The 19443-nt window shown below is 38.7% G+C and overlaps 1 protein-coding gene across 1 annotated transcript; it reads right to left on the bottom strand.

Annotated features, from left to right (window-relative positions):
- Window positions 1-348: 348 nt before the first annotated feature.
- ppa1 (pyrophosphatase (inorganic) 1) lies at window positions 349-19286 on the bottom strand. Its single transcript, NM_001017130.2, is given in 12 exon segments — window positions 349-514; window positions 2019-2058; window positions 2680-2749; window positions 3395-3480; window positions 4429-4556; window positions 8370-8496; window positions 11477-11563; window positions 12360-12479; window positions 12686-12739; window positions 13972-14016; window positions 15405-15469; window positions 19075-19286. Coding segments are annotated over 12 exon segments (915 nt in total). The 5' UTR covers window positions 19139-19286; the 3' UTR covers window positions 349-485.
- Window positions 19287-19443: the final 157 nt, after the last annotated feature.

The raw sequence follows: 19443 nt of genomic DNA, 5'->3' as shown, positions 1-19443 counted from the left end.
TGTAAGAGGGGCCCATACACATGCATGGCCATTCCAATTTTTTCATTCATGTGGGACAAACATTTTAACAACTGCAGGTCCTTTCTTTCAGGACACAATTCTTGATCCAACAAGAACATGCAAGTATCTTTTTAAACTGTACAGAACCACTCCCCCCCCCCCCATGCCCAGATGTTAGGATATTATAGCAGAAATCCGCAACCAACCTGGGCACATATGGCTAAGCAGAAGCCATATGTGCCCAGGTTAGTTGAGGATTTCTGCTTATTATTATACAAAGAAAAAAAATGGTTTCCTTCTACAATACTATTTAATTAACCAAAGTATAAAATAATAAAGAAAACAATATTGTTAACGAAAAGAGAATGTGTTTATTTACACAATGCTGCCTTAAATTTTATAACCACTTTATTAAAAAAATAAAATATATCTTCTTGATTATATTCTTGAATTGAAGAAGGAGCTCTAATAACTTGTTAGAGAGTTCATTTGTTAAGGAAATGCCATGTATCAACTGAAAGAGAAGAAATGATTGTCGTGAGAAATATAATCTTACCAAAGAGACATTTGAAACAGCCTAAAGCCTGGATTGTTTACATATTTGATATTTTGGCATTTATCCCTTCTGTTTCATGAAAAGATTTTTGAACAAGCCTCCTCCTTGTAACCAAAAATTTCACACTTAATCATCATGACAAATTATGCCTTTTACACCAGTATACAGTATTGGTTGTGGCCTTCTAGGGCCCACCAGCGAACCTGATTATCAAGGGCCCACTTTCACAACAATATGATGTAGACAGGGTTAAATGTATTAGGTCTCAGAGTCCTATGGTTAAAATAAAGGGCTGATGGGAAACATCCTTGGCTGGGGCCCAAAGTGAGTTACTGTGGTACACAAGTCTGACCGTCGTTTAGTGGATCTTCACTAAGGAGTGTATAAGATAACTGTGGTGGGGTTGCCTTCTTGCCAATGTTAACATTGAGGATTAGTATTACTGACATGGAAGCAACTATATAAGGCGATGAAGAGGCGAGTCTAAACTATATTAAGTTTTCTCCCATTCTTTCGGTCTCTATTTATGTTGTTCCTAAACTGTTGTGATCGTTATGTGCAATTTTACAACAGTATGCTTTTTGGTACGTGTATGGTGGTCAGACATTCCCAGCTAATGCAATATTAGTACATTTTGTATTATACCATGGAAATTTGTCAATTAATCGTGCAGGTTTCAAAATATTATCTGTAAGTGCACCATGCCATCCAGTGCACAAAAAACCACTAGAGGTCATTCAGACTGAACAACAGAAGGGTGGCCTTTCAGCCTGTTTAATACATTACAATATGCACTTAGATTTATTAGAAGCAGTCCGTGTGTTTTGGTAGATCAAACAAAAGCAATAGGTTCTGTGGGACTGAAAATAAACATTTGACCTTTAAAAAATGGAAAACAATGGGGCCATACATATTTCTATGAAGCATACACTGTCTAGACCAGGGATGTAGAACTCGCAAAATGCCAAGAGTTGTAGATTCTAACAGCTGCAGGGCCATAAACAGCTGCTGAGAAATGAGGGGAGCTTGCGTGTCAGACAACCCAAACCTATCACTACGACTAAGTGAGTATGAAATATAATGAAACAAATGAGTCTGAAGCAGCACAGTTATAAGAAAGGATGTGCAGAATCTGGTCAGCTGTTTGTTGCATTTGGCTCAGTTACGTACAGTAGGATCTCTATTATAGATTTTCCACCAACTGGGCAATGGTACAGGAGGCTTGCTCCGCACCTGCAGAGAAGCAGCTGCTCCCTGCTGCAGAGACATTCAAGTTGGCTGTAACAGATTTTTGCTCTATGCAATGTTTCTACAGCCCCGGGACTCATTTGTAGGTTCCTCCCCCCATTTGTTTTATTGAATATTTAAATATGCAACTTTTCTGGTAAAATAAACCAAATCCTTTTCATCCACTGTGTAATAAAAGCAAAACAAAAACACACAAAAGGATTATATTATATACCATCTGAGGAAACTTTATTCGGACTTCCTGGTGAAGGAGCCTGCAAAATAATAATATACTTAGGTTATAATATATAAGGAGTAGGTATCAGAGCTATAATCTTAATATATGTTCTTAAAGGGATAGTTCCACGTCTTAACTTAAGCGTGTCAACATGTCTACATAAACCCTAGTGCTGCTATACTTTCGACTGAAAATGGCCCCCTGCCTCCACCAGCTCACCAGTTGAACAGCTTCATAAGTGACAGCTTGTTTGGAAGCAGGACAACATTCCAATAGGCTGGAGGACAAATGTAAACAGGGCACCAGCCTATGAGAACTTTGCCCTGTCCCTACAGTGAGATGTAAACCACAAAGCTGCACAACTTTAAAGTGTGCCAAAGACCAATGCAAGATAGTAAAGAGGGAGGCAGAGGAACAAATCAATAAAAAAAAAAAAAATAGCAGCGCAAGGATTCATGTTGGCATAGAGGCATGTTCCTGTTAAAATTGGATTATGTATCACTTTAAGTATATTTAACAGTTAAAACAGTGTAAAGGAAAAAAGAGTCCCCTTTGACAGTTGCAGGTGAGACAAGCCTCCCAATATACAGAGTATGTAATAGGTTCTTTCCAATGAACACATGGAAACAAGAATTATTCCACACAAAATCTAACTTACAGACTGAACAATGGATGCAGCTTCATCCTCAGGGCAGCAGAAGGGGCTTTCACTTACAGATACATTTTTACTAAAGGAAAAACAAAACAGATTTGTTAGGTAACTAAACACTGCTAACAGCACAACAACTTAATGTTGCATAAATAACACTGTCTGATGCAAAAAAATATATAACGTAAATTCTAAAGACGTTTTCAGACAATCTAATCTTTAGTAAAAAAAAAAAAAAAAAAATCTTACCTGCTAGAGCCACACAGATTACTGGTCCTCCCTCTATGATAGCCATACCACCCAAACTGCCCTTGCCATACCTAAACTGATCACCATTGTTAACCCACACTGTAGTCAGTCAGTGACTCTGGGTTGTATGTAATAAAAGACACTAAAGTTTAAACATCTGCAGTAACCTATAGCAACCAATCAGCAGGTAGCATTTACTTGTCACTTGTGTAAAAGTAAACATCTTATTGGTTGCTATGGGTTACTGCACATGGGCTAACTTGTGCCTTTTATTATATATTGTGGCAACTTTATGCCACCAGGCTGCAGGAACTAACCCTTTCACTCTCAGAGTATAAGCCCTGGCACAGACGTGTGATAATTGCGCAAATCATTACGATTTGATGAACTACGGTGGTTTTAAATTAAATCAATTCTAGAATGAAGGCCCCCCCCCCAAAAAAAAAAAGAATACAACTTAGAAAATGATACTAACCACTCTATTTCACCTTTATCTGATTTTTTGTGCAGCATATTCTTCCAGTATTCATGAGTAGATTTAATCACTTCAACAGCAAAATCCTGCAAAATTTTCCAAATATTAAAATAAGAGATCAAACCACTGTATATGAAAACAACACCATCAGTATGGTACAGTGTTAAAGGGATAACAAAATCCATAAAACAAGACAGGAGTGGAAGCAGGCAACAATAAGAAAAAGGTGATATATCAGCCACTCGAACAAAGGCATAGAAGAACATAATCTAGCAATTAAAGGATCTGAAGACAAGGAATCATCCTTGATAGTGGCAGGAAGTATATACTCCAAGCATCTTAAACGAAGACACAGTGTTCTTCCAGCTACAGATTCCTAGTAGGAGAAATTAGTCACCAGGCGTCACAGTATCCATGATGTTATAAATAAGCACCTTGCCTGCTCCATACTTAACACCACTGAGGATAAAAATCTCTGTTTCATATGACCATCACCCTAGGTCAAACTTATAATTAAGGTAGTCAGATGAATCCATACCAATTGCATTTTATGTTGATCCATTAGATTATCCATAGAAATGACTTTCTGTGCTGATCCATCAGAAAAGGATTTTCTGTGCAAGCTTGCAATATGTAATACACAAGTGGAAGTTTTAAATTATGTATTCTGATAAGGTATCTACCTGGCAGGCCCACCGTATCACAACAAGAGTTTGTTTTCCCACTGTCAGTTTAGCAAGTGTTTCTATAATATCAGACTCTCAGGAGTTGGGCAGCTAAGTGTTTTGTAGTCTATGTTTTATTCTAGCATGTGAAAATAAAAGCCTGAACTATAGCTCAGCTGTAACATGCCAGTGAAACTGCATCACAACATTTCAAAAATAGAAAGCGCCACACTTGGGAAAATAAGCCTAACGTTTAGTAAATCTGTCTCATATCATATGTACAGAATGAAAGTAAATGGCATATTGTATATCAAGAATGTTTTGTATTATTGATGCTTTAATATTACTTCTGTATCAAATATAATATACCTGGCCTTTAAACTCTCCATTAAACCCAAACTGATTTTCAGGCTTCCCATCAGGGACTTTGTAAGTCCTAAGCCAATCAACAGTTGCTTCCAGATAGCCAGGTTTGTGCTTTCTTACATCTTCTATGTCTGAAAGGCAATAAATTGACATAATCATCAAAAAAAATGTAGCCTATTTTTGCCTTTAAGCAATGCAATATGCAGCAGGAATATCCCTACCTAATAACTATGTTACCTAGATTCCTGCAGCCTTCTACAAACCAGTCTTTCAGCCTCACACCTTTCCTCCATCAATGCCTTTCAAACATTTTAATGGACGCTTAACCTCTTATTATTTTTGGACCACAAGATGCGATTACCCAGGCTGCATGCTGCAGCCTAGTGATTTTGGCAATCAGAAAAAAAGGAAGTGATTCTGTGATTGCCTTTTAAGCAGTCTGGGAGGCCTTAAAAGCCATCATTCAGTTTAAACCAACTGAAATCCTAAATTCTTCCAAAATCTCCCCCAGAGGAACAAATTCAGCCAGTTAAAAAGAGATGTGGTTATGTCCAAGAGGACCTTCATGTATCTATATTTTGCCCTATAGCAGTGCTGTCCAACTGGCTGCCCGCGACCCCCCTCTGTGCGGCCCCCCACCTGTCTGGCTGCTTTGATGGCTTACTCTTGTGTAAGCTTTAAATGGTATCAGTACTGTGATTAACTGCCCCCCCTGCATGTTTCTCACCTCAGATTCAGGCTGTAATCAGGCTGTATTGTTTAAATATGTAATCCCCTGTGTTGTTCACACCTTTTAATCTCTGCATTGTTCACCCCCTGCAGTGTTCACACCTCAGGCTGTAATCACCCCCATTGTTCCCCTGTTTACACTTTAGAGCAGGAGGAGCAGTAGAAACCCACAAATAATCCCTGCACACTGCAAAAAGAACATATACTGTGGTGGTACTGCAATTAAAATGTTTTTTAATATATAGTTATTGTGCAGACTGTAGGAGCAGTACCAGCATTCACTGTATGCTGCCTGTGTGTCCCATACACACAGGCAGCATAGGGCAGGCAGAGTATGGCACACACAGGCAGGGTAGGGCAGGCAGAGTTTGGCACACACAGGCAGGGCAGGCAGAGTATGGTACACACAGGCAGGGTAGGGCAGGCAGAGTATGGCACACACAGGCAGCATAGGGCAGGCAGAGTGTGGCACACACAGGCAGGGCAGGCAGAGTATGGCACACACAGGCAGGGTAGAGCAGTCAGAGTATGTTACACACAGGCAGGGTAGGGCAGGCAGAGTATGGCACACACAGGCAGCATAGGGCAGGCAGAGTGTGGCACACACAGGCAGGGTAGGGCAGGCAGAGTGTGGCACACACAGGCAGGGTAGGGCAGGCAGAGTATGGCACACACAGGCAGGGTAGGGCAGGCAGAGTATGGCACAAACAGGCCAAGTATGGCACATACCAGCCAAGAATGGCACACACAGTCAAAGTATGGCACACACAGTCAAAGTATGGCACACGCAGGCAGGGTAGGGAAGGCAGAGTATGGCACACACAGGCAGGTTAGGGCAGGCAGTGTATGGCAGGTTTTTGCTGTACTACAACCATTAATATGGGTATGGTCATGTGATAACACGGGTGTGGTTTCAAGTGGGTGTGGTTTCAAAAAAGGGAGTGGTCAAAACTGGCTTCCATTATCGGCCCTCCACCACGTAGGTCAGAAAAATTCCGGCCCTCTGTACCACAGAAGTTGGACAGCACTGCCCTATAGGATCAACCATAGGCATGCAGGATACCTCCATGCTTTAAAGCAGTACACTTTTTTTTTTAAACTTTGTTTTTATTGTTTGTTTTTCAACAGGGTAAATTACATTTAAAGGAACAGTAACACCAAAAAAGGAAAGTGTATAAAAGTAACTAAAATATAATGTGCTGCTGCCCTGCTCTGGTAAAAGTTGTGTGTTTACTTCAGAAAGTCTACTATAATTTATATAAATAAGCTGCTATGTAGCCATGGGGGCAGCCATTCAAAGGAGAAAAGGCACAGGCACATAGCACATAACAGATAAAACACTATTGTATTCTACAGAGCTTATCTGTTATCTGCTATGTAACCTGTGCCTTTTCTCCTTTTTTCCATCTTGAATGGCTGCCCCCGTGGCTACACAGCAGCTTATTATATAAATTATAGTAGTGTTACTGTAGCAAACACACCAGTTTTACCAGTGCAGGGCAACAGTGCATTATATTTTTATTACTTTAAAGCTCTTTCATTTTTTGGTGTTACTGTTCCTTTAAGGCATGTAAGAGGGAAAAATAGTAAAGTAAGGTTGGGGTCGGATTGGGGGTTGGGGGGCAGGGTTGGACTCTCGTCTGGCTATTGTTATAGGTATAATCCATTTCTATTGTTCTGGATCTGACATCAGAAGTATCTTAAAATTGTCTATGTTTGCATCTGGTTAGGTTGTTGTAAAGCACTACACTTTTTAATAGCTTGAAAATACCAGAAGACACCTAGAAAGCAAATATCCCGGACAAGCACTTGTATCAGCACTTGTTGTTAGATGACGTAGCCTGGTAACATGTCATTAGGATTTCAGAAGCTACTATTGTCTGACAAATTTGATTCAAAATACATGCAAGGCTATGAGAGCTGGTTTGGGCATTTGGTAACAAAGCAATAAATGATTACAATAAAGGTTTATAACAAATACGTTACAGATACGAAAATAAACTTCTAAGAAACAGACGCTTTTGAAGCGGGACATGTCAACCCCAAAAATATTGTTTTGCCCAATAAAAGAAAATGTAACTTTGCAATATACATTCATTACATATTTCTAATGGTTTTTGAGTTATTTGTATATTTAACTGCTATTAAAAGCAGTGTCTGTCTGTCCTTTCTATTCTCTGCCCTGGTGGCTCTGGCATTTGAAACAATATAACAAATGCCAGCAGATTTTACAGACCTGACTTGCTGGAGGAGCCTGACACTTGCAACATTGTTTAAAAAGTAACAACCAGGAGTTCAGCAAATGCTGCTTTCTATAGCAAATACATTTGCAAATAACTTAAAGCGCTAATCATTTTCAATAAATTGGAATATTGGAAAGTTGCTAAGTTGCTTAGAATTATATTTTCTTTTATTAGGCAAAAAAATATTTTTGGGGTTGACATGTCCTTTAAAGGAACAGTCAAGGCCTACTCTGCTGCCAAACTGCACAGTCCTTATTTATGATAAAGAGCTCAGGCGAGGCATATAAAAGGAACCCTTTTATCCGTCCAAAAATCAGCCTAATGTCGATCTCGCTAGTTTAATAATCACATTGGGGTGATAAAGCTCATCAGCTCGACTGCATCAATCCAATATTACCCACCTCAAGGTGGGAATACCAGAGAAAGATCTGATCATTTGATCACAACCAGATCTTTCAATATCCAGTTTTAAACTGATGCGCTCTTTGTCTCACTGGGATTTTTAAACCTGCCCCATCAACATCTGGATGATTTTCAGCCAGATACTGGTTGGGTAGGCCCATCTGGGGGACCCATACATGGGCTGACTTGGACCATTTGCAGTTTTTATTGGCCCACACTGATCATGAAAAAGCCTATCTTCTAAATTAACAATGCAGATGTTGCCAATAAAAGATGTGCAAACATCAGGGGTGGGATACATCAAAAGCAATAGTTTTATTGCACAAAATTACATACAAAGGCAATTTGGATTTCTATTCTTTTATAATATAACATAGAAGTTTGTGACATATTGCTTAGAAAATAATGATCTTTTAACATCAGGGTCATCTGGAAACAAACATACAAAAAACACTTTGATTATTGATTGTAGACGAACAACCCACCCATTATTAGCAGTAAGCCTAAAAGGCACCCCACACAGTTTATATTCTGTATAGAATCAATACAGCTTTAGAAATCAGAACTTACCATTAAACTTCTCAGCATCCGGGTCATCAATATTGACTGCGATTACCTTCCAATCAGTCTCGCCTTCATCCACTAGAGCGAGAATTCCTAACACTTTCACCTGTATGACATCACCTCTTGCACAAACCTTCAGGGCACAAATTATGTAAAAGATTTAAAAAAAAGAAGGCATTTCATGGTCCCTTGTATAAGAAATGTGTTTATATCCTAATCTAAAAATAAAACATTTATATGAAAGTTATCTGACAATGGTTTAGTAGCCAGTTCTCTAATATTCTTTATAATGCATAATAAAATCCAAGGACAATTTTGACGAAGGCTCAGAGTAATTTAGGATTTGTGAAGAAAAGAAGTGGTTATTCTATGGATATCTGGTAGTATTTAGAGTACCAAATAGCTATTTTAGTAACTATAATGGCGGCTCATTAGAAACACAATAAAGAATGCTATTCATGGAGAATAAAGGAATGATTGACAGAACAGAAGCAGCAAAGAACATCTGTGTAACTGGGGGTTGAGAGGTGGAAGATTCCTGCAAAATATGAAAAGGAAGGTATACTTTGCTTGTTTTTACTGGGATTAATATTTCGCAGAGAGTCAAAAGACCTTATAGCCCCTTAAATAAATACTTAAACTGTCTGAATATGTGGTTATGATTATTAACAATGAAGGGAGAAAATAAATAAATAAATAACAGTAGCACAATAAGCATATTGTTCTATATATTTTGCACCTGCATTTGTAGGAGCATGAAATGCGTATCCTTGGCTATCTTAAACATTGTTAGTTTGGCTATACAAAATGTATATAATGGGTAACCGAAAGCCTGAATGCAGTGTGCATCTGACAGGGCTTATTTCTGGCTCACTAGAAAAAATGATCAAAATAAAACAAAACTGCACTTCTATGGTTTCAAAACATTAATCCTAATACAATTAATCAATCATTATTTTCCTCTTGAAGCTCTGGTTTCTCAGCTTCCGAAAACATTTAATTGTTTTTACTGTCTACATATAAACTTTATATATTTTCGGCCTTAATCCACTTGGGTTATTAACCAGTGGGCATTCTCAACCTGTGGGGTTCAGGTTGATCCATCCATGAGCACTGAACACAAAGCCTTCAGTTAACACTAGAATCAGGCGTATTTGAAGTGTAGCCACAGACAAAACATGAAACAGGCCCTTTTTTTCCCTATTCAGACTAGGGACACATCACATTTACAATTTTATGATTCAACCAAATCCCAAACCTACTTTCAATATGCAAAGTTAGCTAAATAACAGGGAAAAAAGCCAACTCGCAAGTCATGTGATAGTAAGGGTTGTTAATCAGGGTAAGCTAAATTCTGTTTCTTTTATATATTGAAGGTTGTCGCTGCTTTTAAGGGTGCAAAAAATACTTCATATTCAAATGGTGTTTAAAAAAAAAAAGTGAAACTAATCGGCTGTTATCACCATGGTCAATCAATTATCTATGGACACATCGGCCTTTTGTGATTTTTCAGTCGTTTAATGTAACAACTTGGTATGGTGCAATGGTGTAATTTTTGATACTTGGCTTTTGTGCATTAGTGGTTTAAACCTAGGGTGGATGCTGGGCAGTAAAAGGTTAGGTTTCTTGTAGGAGTACACTTTACGAATCAGCACGTTATTTAAACTTACCTATCACTCTATCTGTATACCCGACAAAGGGAATCAACCCTAAAATGTTGCATGCGATGAAAGAAAAGCAGGGAGATTCCCGCATTTCAGCAGTCGTGTGTGCTAGTCGATTTTGTTAGTTCATGTTGCCTGCGGGGTGCCAATCCCCCTGGACTGAGCACCTGACTATAGTGGTCAAGGAGCTTAGATGGGGGTTGCATACTTGTACACAGTACAACATTAAACACCAACAAGATGAGAGGGGTTAAAGAACAGAGTAATGATGGCCATACATGGGCAGGTATTATATGCCGACAAGGCCACTCACGACCAAATCAGCAGTTTATTAGTACATACACATTGATTAAATGTCTGCTCCCATGACATTAGATATTTATTTGCCTGGATTGAGAACCCCATTTGGTGAGGTCTGCCAAACATGTAGGAAAGGTTATGAAAATTTCCAATTGGTGAATTGTGACACAAAGGACATTTGCAGATAACTTTTGCCAGACAATGCTCATGTGCTGCCCACAGTGCAATTTGGCATTTTAATTTTATTCTTTATTTATACAATGCCAAGACATTTACTCAGCATTTAGTAATACAAGAAAACAAATATTCCATATATCTATTTGCAGATACTTAAGTAGGCCTACACTTTTGATAATTCTACTTTGATTCTGAAAGAATCATTTTTTCTAAAAGTATCCCTTCTTCTGTTTTGTAGGGCCTGCTGACTAAAGTAATATACTTATCCTCTGAAGGTGGCCATACACAGGCAGATTTAAGCTGTTGATTGAAGTCCTTTAGACCAATTTGGCAGCTTATCTTCCCCTGTAAGGGCACCCCAACAGGCCTCCCTGATCGATATCTGGACAAAAATTGGCCAGATGTCGATCGGTTAGGCTTGATTTTCCGGGAAACTGATGCAGTCCTTGATCAGACCCAGCTCCTAATACCACCGTTGTAATTCAATCCTTTGGCCCTAGGGCCAAATAATCAAATTAGCCTGATATTGCTCACCTTAGGTGGGCATATCGGGAGAACGATCTGCTGGTTTGGCAACCTCTTATGGTGTATGGCCACCTTTAGGCCTATGGCATAATGTTTTTCTCTCTAACTGTACTCAGACGGAAAAAAAGTTATGATTTTCCTTTGCACCTGTCACTCTTTATCACAGAGAAGAATAGGGAATCAAAGCTGAAACCACCTGTAAAAGGCCCAAACAAACACCATAACAAGCAAGGGTTGAGCACTGAAGTGGTTGTTTACAAAAACCTACGGCGGAAACTCAAAAGGGGGAACAAAAAGAATGCCTTGTTTTTCATATTATTTCAATACAATGGCCTCTTTAGATCTCCAATAATAACCTGGTTAAGGGAATAGCAGAAAAAAAATAAATAAAAGGTGCAATACACATGCACACCTAATTGCCATCTTATAGAGCAGAGGAAAGCCAACCTTGGAGCCAATTTCACAGACATCAATTGGATCGTTATCACCACAACACTTGGTATCATTGTCAACATGCTTGGGATCTTCCCAGGTCTGCAGAAGCAAATGGAGAAAGGAAACTTTAGGTAAGTTTTGCTCAGCTACGACATACGACATATTCAACTGCTACAGGAACAAATACAATGTTATGTACAGATCCCAAATAGAAAATGCAATTATCCCCAAACAGTTTTGGAAAACAGAAAAAAAACATTTTTAAATATATATTTTAACACAAGGTCTGTTGCCTGAGCTCATTGTTCACCTGAGACAATTTGCTATTGGTATTCATTTTTTATTTTTTTGCGGTTTTATAGTTATTTAGCTTTTTGTTTAGAAGCTTCAATTTAGAATTTCAGCACCTATCTGGTTGCTATGGTTAAACCAGGTAACCAGGCAGTGGTGTAAAAAAGAGACTGGAATATGAATAGGAGAGGACCTGAATAAAAACATAAGTAATAAAAAGTAACAATAACAAAATTGCTGCCTCACAGAGCAATGGTTTTTTGGCTGTTGAAAAGCTGAAAGGAGTCTTAATAAAATGGCAAATAATATCAAATACTATAAGAAATAAAAAAAAAAAAAAGACCAAATGTAAATTTGCTAAGTACTGCCCATTCTATAACATACTAAGTTAACTAAAAGGTAAACTACCCCTTTAAAAAGGTATAGACTGCCCTTTAACAATAAACACAAATATTTAGCAAACTTCCAGATGTTATTGGTGCCGTTTTGCCCACAAACCCAAGGGCTAGTTAAGGAGCTTCATGTATGTATAGCCATCTAACACACAAGCACAAGTTAATCCTTCAAATTTTTATAAAGCACAAACAAGAAAATAACATTTTACCTGCGGAAGGGCGCCGTAATTCCATATGTAACCTTTGTGAGGAAAAATGTTTGAAACATAGCGAAGCTTCCCTTTTTTGATGTCTTGTTTAATAGGGTTAAGAAGTTCTTTTGTTGCAATCTGGAGAGGGAAGCAAAACTGATTGATAAAAAAGAAACAAAACTATATGACAAAGTATAATGCTCTTAAAAACGTTTATATCACATTACCATAACGTATAGAAGTCTTCATAAAATTACTTTGTGTTCTACTATTGAAATCTTAACAGTAATTATATAGCAAAAGGCATACCCTTAATATAAACTATATAAATTAGCAATAACTACCTCCATTTTAGCATTTGTCCAACGAGGTACCTCAACCACCATGTTAAACACATTCTAACAAAATAAAGAGGGAAAAGTTAAAAAAATATATATATATTTGGTCATACAGGTATGGAAGTTACAATGCTTGGTACCAGGGGGTCATGATAAAGGGTATCATTGTCACGTTTCAATCTTACACACCTCTGGCCAGTGTTGGACTGAGACATTTAGAGGCCACCCTCTAAAATGTATATATAGTACAAAACTTTATAATGTTATATAAGCCTTTGGTGGGAATATGAATGACTTGCTAGGTAGTGTCTAACCTGGCTATGAAGAACAGCATTGGCCTTCCACACATAAGCCTAATTGAAGCGCTCTGTTTTCCTTGCAGCAGAGATGGAAATTTCAACAGAAGAAAGCTAATTACAATGAATTCACAAGAAATGGTGATAAAGAGTGTAGGAAAAGTGGTATACAGGCATCTAGGCCAAAACGGAGCTGGAATTCATAATTCACTTAGAGATAAGTCTGATGGCAAGTCTGACATTTCCTTATAAGCAAATTCTGATTAAAAGATTAACCAGTGAAAAATTTTTTTTTTTTAGTTTAAATAAATGTATACAATATATACAGATGTGGTAATATAATTACCACATCTGTATATACTGTATACATTTTTTAAAATTTAGTATTCATATATTATTCCTGGTCAGTTAATGATTATTCATTAAATTATTATATTGTCTGTATGCATAGTGCTGCATATACAAGTTTCAATATAAAAATGTGCAGATACAGTTTATTAAGCAAAGCAAAGTTGTCACAAATCGTAGCTTAGAATTGAGTGCTGTAAGGTGAAATGTTAAAACTGGTCAGGGGGTTCAGTTCTTCTGACAGAAATTCCCTGTTTACGACAACTTTTTTTTCCAGGTACGGGTGCTGTGTTGCAAACACCACCTCTTTTTGCTTCTCTCTTGCCTGATTAAAAACCCCTAAAACTAGTGGGCTGGAGAATGCACAGCTTTATGACGTGCCATTCTTTTCAACAGCTAAAAGAGGGGTTAAGGAGCCTAGGCTTTAAATAGTCTTAAGTACTGTATAACATTATAGATTTTCTTGATTAAACATGGTGTGTAACAAGGAGGTCACTATTAGTTGCTACACAGTGCTGTATGTATTGAACGGAGCATGGAGGGAAGACACACACAATCATTAGGACTGACCACGAGTACTAATCATTGCCATTATATGTAGGAAGCACATTAGTGTAGACTCCAGAGAACACAAATGCTTAAGTGTACCTTATCCCAATTACTCTTTGATTTCTTCGCTGGCACATCACTGTCCTGAATAAACAGAAAGTTATATTAAGGTCATTTGATGGGAGGCATGGAACAGGTATAATTAATACAGCTATGAAAAACGCACGTGGCCCTTTAACATTGCAGACTTTTTCTCTAGAGCTCACTCCATGTTCCAGGACATGTTATGATTTCTGTTTTTTTTTTTGTTTTTTTTTAATTATCACTCCCCCCTCCCCCCATTTGAGATATTTTAATGTAGAAAGCTCTAGCCTAAAATACTGAAGTCTTTAAAACAGCCTGGATATTGCAAAAGGACAGAAAGAAAAACTTTCAAGAAACCATTTGACTGGATTAAAAAAATGAGAGCTAGATTATTACTAGCTTCCCAAATTATTTAGGCTTCTGCATATTAAAGTAAAGCTGGCCATGTACGGCAATATCTGATCATTTGGCAGTGTAACCCACAGGATGCGCCATATTGATCTGATTCAAATTTTGTCCCTTTAACTAGCGATCGAATCATAATGGAGGCCTATGTAGACCTGTTGGGAGAAGAACCAAGTCAACTTAATGATGCAGCCCTCATCAGTAGGGATTTTCTAACCTGCACAATTCTAACCAGATAAATCAGTCAGATGTGTTATTGGGAAGGCTTAATACATAGGCCAATTAGCTGCCAACTTGGCCTGCAGTTATATATCATTACAGGTATGGGATCCTTTATCCGGAAACCACTTATCCAGATTGTTCCGAATTACGGAAAGGCCATCTCCCATAGACTCCATTATAAGCAAATAATTCTAATTTTTAAAAACGATTTCCTTTTTCTCTGTGATTATAAAACAGTACCTTGTACTTGGGCCCAACTAAGATATAATTAATCCTTACTGGAAACAAAACAAGCCTATTGGGTTTATTCAATGTTTAAATGATTTTTAGCAGACTTATGGTCTGGTTATAGAGATCCAAATTACGGAAAGATCCCTTATCCGGAAAACCCCAGGTCCCGAGCATTCTGGATAAGAGGTCCCATACCTGTAGTTTTATAGTACTATATATTTACCATTGCACCTGGGCCCACCAAAGCAACAGAGCTTTTTCACTCTACTGCTAATACCTTGCCCTGGGCCATAGAAGAATGAAGAAGCTTGCTCCATGGTGTTCACTCAGACGTACCCCCGGCCAGTGCATTTATTTGCTAATAGAAGGACTAGCCTGGTGCATCAGGTGTGTGATTATGATCTTGAGGGGTGTCTAAGATTTGGCACCCCCTAGTAAAGTCTCCTCCTTTCTATCACCATCTTTATATAGGTCAATACATGAGCTTATTTTGTAGCTCTGTAGAACCTGCCACATATTGATTTTATATACACACACATATTACATTTATATATATATATTTTTTTAACTTATATAACACACACAATTACCTGTTCGGCTCTTGCATGCAGAGGGATGTCATGAAATGGTGAAATGAATTTGCCATCTGAATTCTCTACAAGTCAGAAAAAAAAAAAATAAAGAAGAAATTTTAAGGGTTAGGGGCCTAATATAATACAGGTATAATGCTGGATTCAAATAAAAAGAAGGGCCCGCAGTAACAACTGGCAAAGTTCTGATTCTTTCTATTACAATATAGTGAGGCTCACTAACAATTAGGGACTTCCTATTCCAAAATGCTTTTCCACCGGCAACAATAGGGGTCAGTGGTGGAAAGGTCTACGCATTGCTTTCGGCTTTCCAAAGTTATGCGAACTTTCCTCCAGCAGGCAACTTCGTGCCACCAGCGATTCGTATTGTTACTGGTGGAAAGACATTTTAGAGATCTATTGCGAGGGATTAACTTGCTCTGTGGGACAGTAGCCTAAAATAAAGCTGCCCATACATTAAAAGATTCACTTGTTTGGCGAGTGGCCAAATGAGCGGATCTGACTGATCCGATCATATGGGGCAAATGATGAGATTACAGTGACTGGGATAAAGGCCTCTGGCGCGAGGACCACATCAATGGGCAAATGATGTCCTTGCTCTGAATAGACTTTTAAACCTGTCTGATCAACATCTGCCCAATTTCAGGCCAGATATTAGCCGGGTAGGCCCGTTGGAGTGCCCCACACATGAGCAGGTTAGCTGCAGAATCGGTAGATAAAATCTGCCCCTGTATAGCCACAGTAAGTCGAAAGTTGGACAGTGGAGCTACAGTTGATGAGATTTATTTGGATTTGACAAACTTTTGATACACTCACACATAAACAACTGCTTTCTAAACAAAAGATATTTTGGTCTTGGTAATATTGTTTGCAAAGGATGGTTATCAATCTCTGCTTGTCATAAGAAGCTTAGTAGTGTGCATTTGAACACCTTCTAAATGTCCCATATTGCTTGTGACGCCATGTGCTTTTCATATCTTTTAAACATTAAAATGCACAAAAAGTAAAGTAGGAATATTTAACAAGCTTTTTAAAATAAGAACTAAAATTAAGAATGATGGCACATGTTGCAATTAGTCACCCACAATAGATCTGCTCTACCAGGGGCGACTAGTCTCCTGCAAATGTTTTCCCACCAGCAAAACATTGGCTTTGCAAAGTAACCTAAAGTTGCTTTACATGAAAACATGGGCTACTCTTTAAAAACGAAGTGAGGCATATGTTTTCACACTGATGATTAACATTATTGCTAGTGGGAAAGCATTTGCAGATAAGTTGCCTGTGGTACAGCAGATTTACTGCAGGCAACCAATACCAACATGTGCCATAGCCCTAAGGCTAATGCCCACTTTGTTGCCCATGTAAAGGCATTTCAGAGAGATTAGTTGCCTGTGGTAGCAGAGATTTATCACAGGTGACTAAACTCTCCAAGATGACTTTCCATGGGCAACTAAGTGAATTGCCAGTGGAAAGGCATATGTGTTACATTCTTTTCCAAAGTCGCACGAAGTTGCCTGCAGAAAGAAACTTTGCACTACTTCATAAAAAAAGAAGCAATACATATGCCTTTCCACTGGCAGCACAGCTTTCTCTCAGGCAACTAATCTCTCCATGGGGCATTAGCCTGAAAGGTATCGCTACAAAACAGCATCAGTGATATACTAGCATCTAGAGCTAGGAGCATGCAGGTTTTTATTCTCAAGAAAAGTAAGAATGAGTGTCCTGTGAGTAGTTCACTGTAGTACAATACCCAGGTAGAGAATGTGGCTCCATATACACAATCAGCATGGTAAGACAATGCTTAGCCATGGTTAATGATGCCATCTGTATTTGAACAGAAATTATTTTCGTGGTATATACCCTTTATTCTACTAAGTGGCATAAGTCAGTGTTGGCATGAATGATGTGCCCTTTGTCAGAAGCATTCACCCTGTCAAGAAAAGTCAATGGCAAGCAGCTATATAATTCCTTTAGAACCAACGTATTGTACTATGCAAAAAAATGAATAGAATCCACTGTATGGCTTAAAGGAGTAAATATGATGTTCCCATGTCCAGAGTCTGCACAGTTCTCTCTCCCCTATCCTGCTCCCCCACCCACTAGAATGCTAAGAACTAAATATATTGTTCTAGTTGGCACTAATGTGGCAAATCTATTGGCAGTGAAATGCCACAATAACTTTCCTTCTCCTTTAAGAAAATGTGTTTTATAGAATCTATCTAATGTTACTGTAAAGGGCACTGACAAAGTAAAAAAAAAAAAACAACAACAACAACAAACGCCTGAAGAATGCCGAAGTCAGGCAGTCATTTCTCCAATTAAATTCTTTTAAAAGGGCCAGCAGATGTTAAAAAGGGATTAATGCTTAAATTTGTTAGCAAAAACATTAATAAAATTGCATGATTTTATTAAAATCAATAAACTGCCCATTTCTGCTCCCAGATACTCCTGCATTCTCCCCAAATCACACTCAAATGGGTCCAAAAGGCAGTGCTCCTAACGTCCAAGGGGTGCCAGCCCTAGTTTGGAAACCACTGCATTTACCTTGAGTTAGAGACTGTTCACCTATTTTAATAGGACAAGCATTAAGTGTGCTGCAAATGGCAAGCATTATTATAACAGTCAAACCTTAATTTCATATATGAACCCAACATTCACCAAACTCTTCCCACTATTAATATCCTAGGTTACATATACCCTGACCCTAGGATAAGCCTTAGGATAAATACATCTTGTGGTCCTATCCCTCCTGCTGGCTTAAAGACTGCCTACAATAAGTTTTCAAGTCAATGTTAAAACATGCCAGTTTTACTATTTTTTCTAGTACAGGTATGGGATCCCTTATCCGGAAACCCGATATCCAGAAAGCTCCGAATTACAGAAAGCCTTTCTCCCATAGACTCCATTTTAATCAAATAATTCAGATTTTTAAAATTGATTTCCTTTTTCTCTATAAAAATAAAACAGTGCTTTGTATTTGATCCAAACTAAGTTATAATTAATCCTTACAGGATGCAAAATAATCCTATTGAGTTTGATTAATGTTTTATTGATTTTTTAATAGACTTAAGGTATGAAGATCCAAATTATGGAAAGACCCCTTTATCCGGAATACCCTTGGTCCCGAGCATTCTGGATAACGGGTCCTATACCTGTACCTATATAGCATGCCAATAGCCAGGCAGACACCCCCTCATTATATGTCAAGCACCCCAAAGGCTGGCTATTCTTGCAATATAAAAGCACTGTTAGTCTTTACATTACTTGTTCCACTGCCCTGCTCTACTTTAAAGACTACATAGATGAGAGGATGTAAAAGTCATTTCACATTAATTATGCACAAATGCAAATAATAACTTTTATTATTTTCAGTGCTTGAAAATACAGTACGATGTATAGCTGCACCAGTAGTGGAATCTTCATTTGAGAACGGAGATGACCTTGAACATATGAAATAGCATAGAAGAGAGCAGTCACATTTAAAAACACATGTAACCCCACTGAATCGACACCCTCACCTACACCATCAGCGTCCCTGACTGCCCTCCCCCGCCCGGCGGTGGTACAGCCTGTCAGTACGCTGGAGACATAACATTGCCAGTTCCATTCTCACATAGCAAGGGGTAGTTCACTGTCCTACAATCCAAGAGAGCGATGCCGCGCTACTTACTGAAGTACAGCCTGTATTCAGCGGTATTTGGCCGCCCCCTTTCCTCTGTTCTGTAGGCCTGCATGCTTACCCAGCGAGAGGAAGCTACAGGCCTTCCGGAGCAGTGCGTCAAGGTAGCTCGGCAAAGCCTAAGCGAGCCACGGCATAGTGACAGCATGTTCGCGTTATATGCCCTGCCCTCCTGTGCGCCTAGGCCGCTGTCACAGCTGCCGCCTCGCTCTGATCCTACACTGCCATCTACACGCCGAAGCGCAGCACGACACGATTCCCTTTAGAAGATGGCCGCTGGTGGGAGGCATAACCTATGGCCATAGAAAATGGCTGACCGACACGGGCAGTAGCACCTTCTAATACTCTACCGGTTTATAT

Source organism: Xenopus tropicalis, chromosome 1, assembly GCF_000004195.4.
Source record: "Xenopus tropicalis strain Nigerian chromosome 1, UCB_Xtro_10.0, whole genome shotgun sequence".
Lineage (NCBI taxonomy): Eukaryota > Metazoa > Chordata > Amphibia > Anura > Pipidae > Xenopus > Xenopus tropicalis.
The sequence above is the reverse complement of the archived record's forward strand: the minus strand, read 5'-3'. Positions and strand labels throughout refer to the sequence as shown.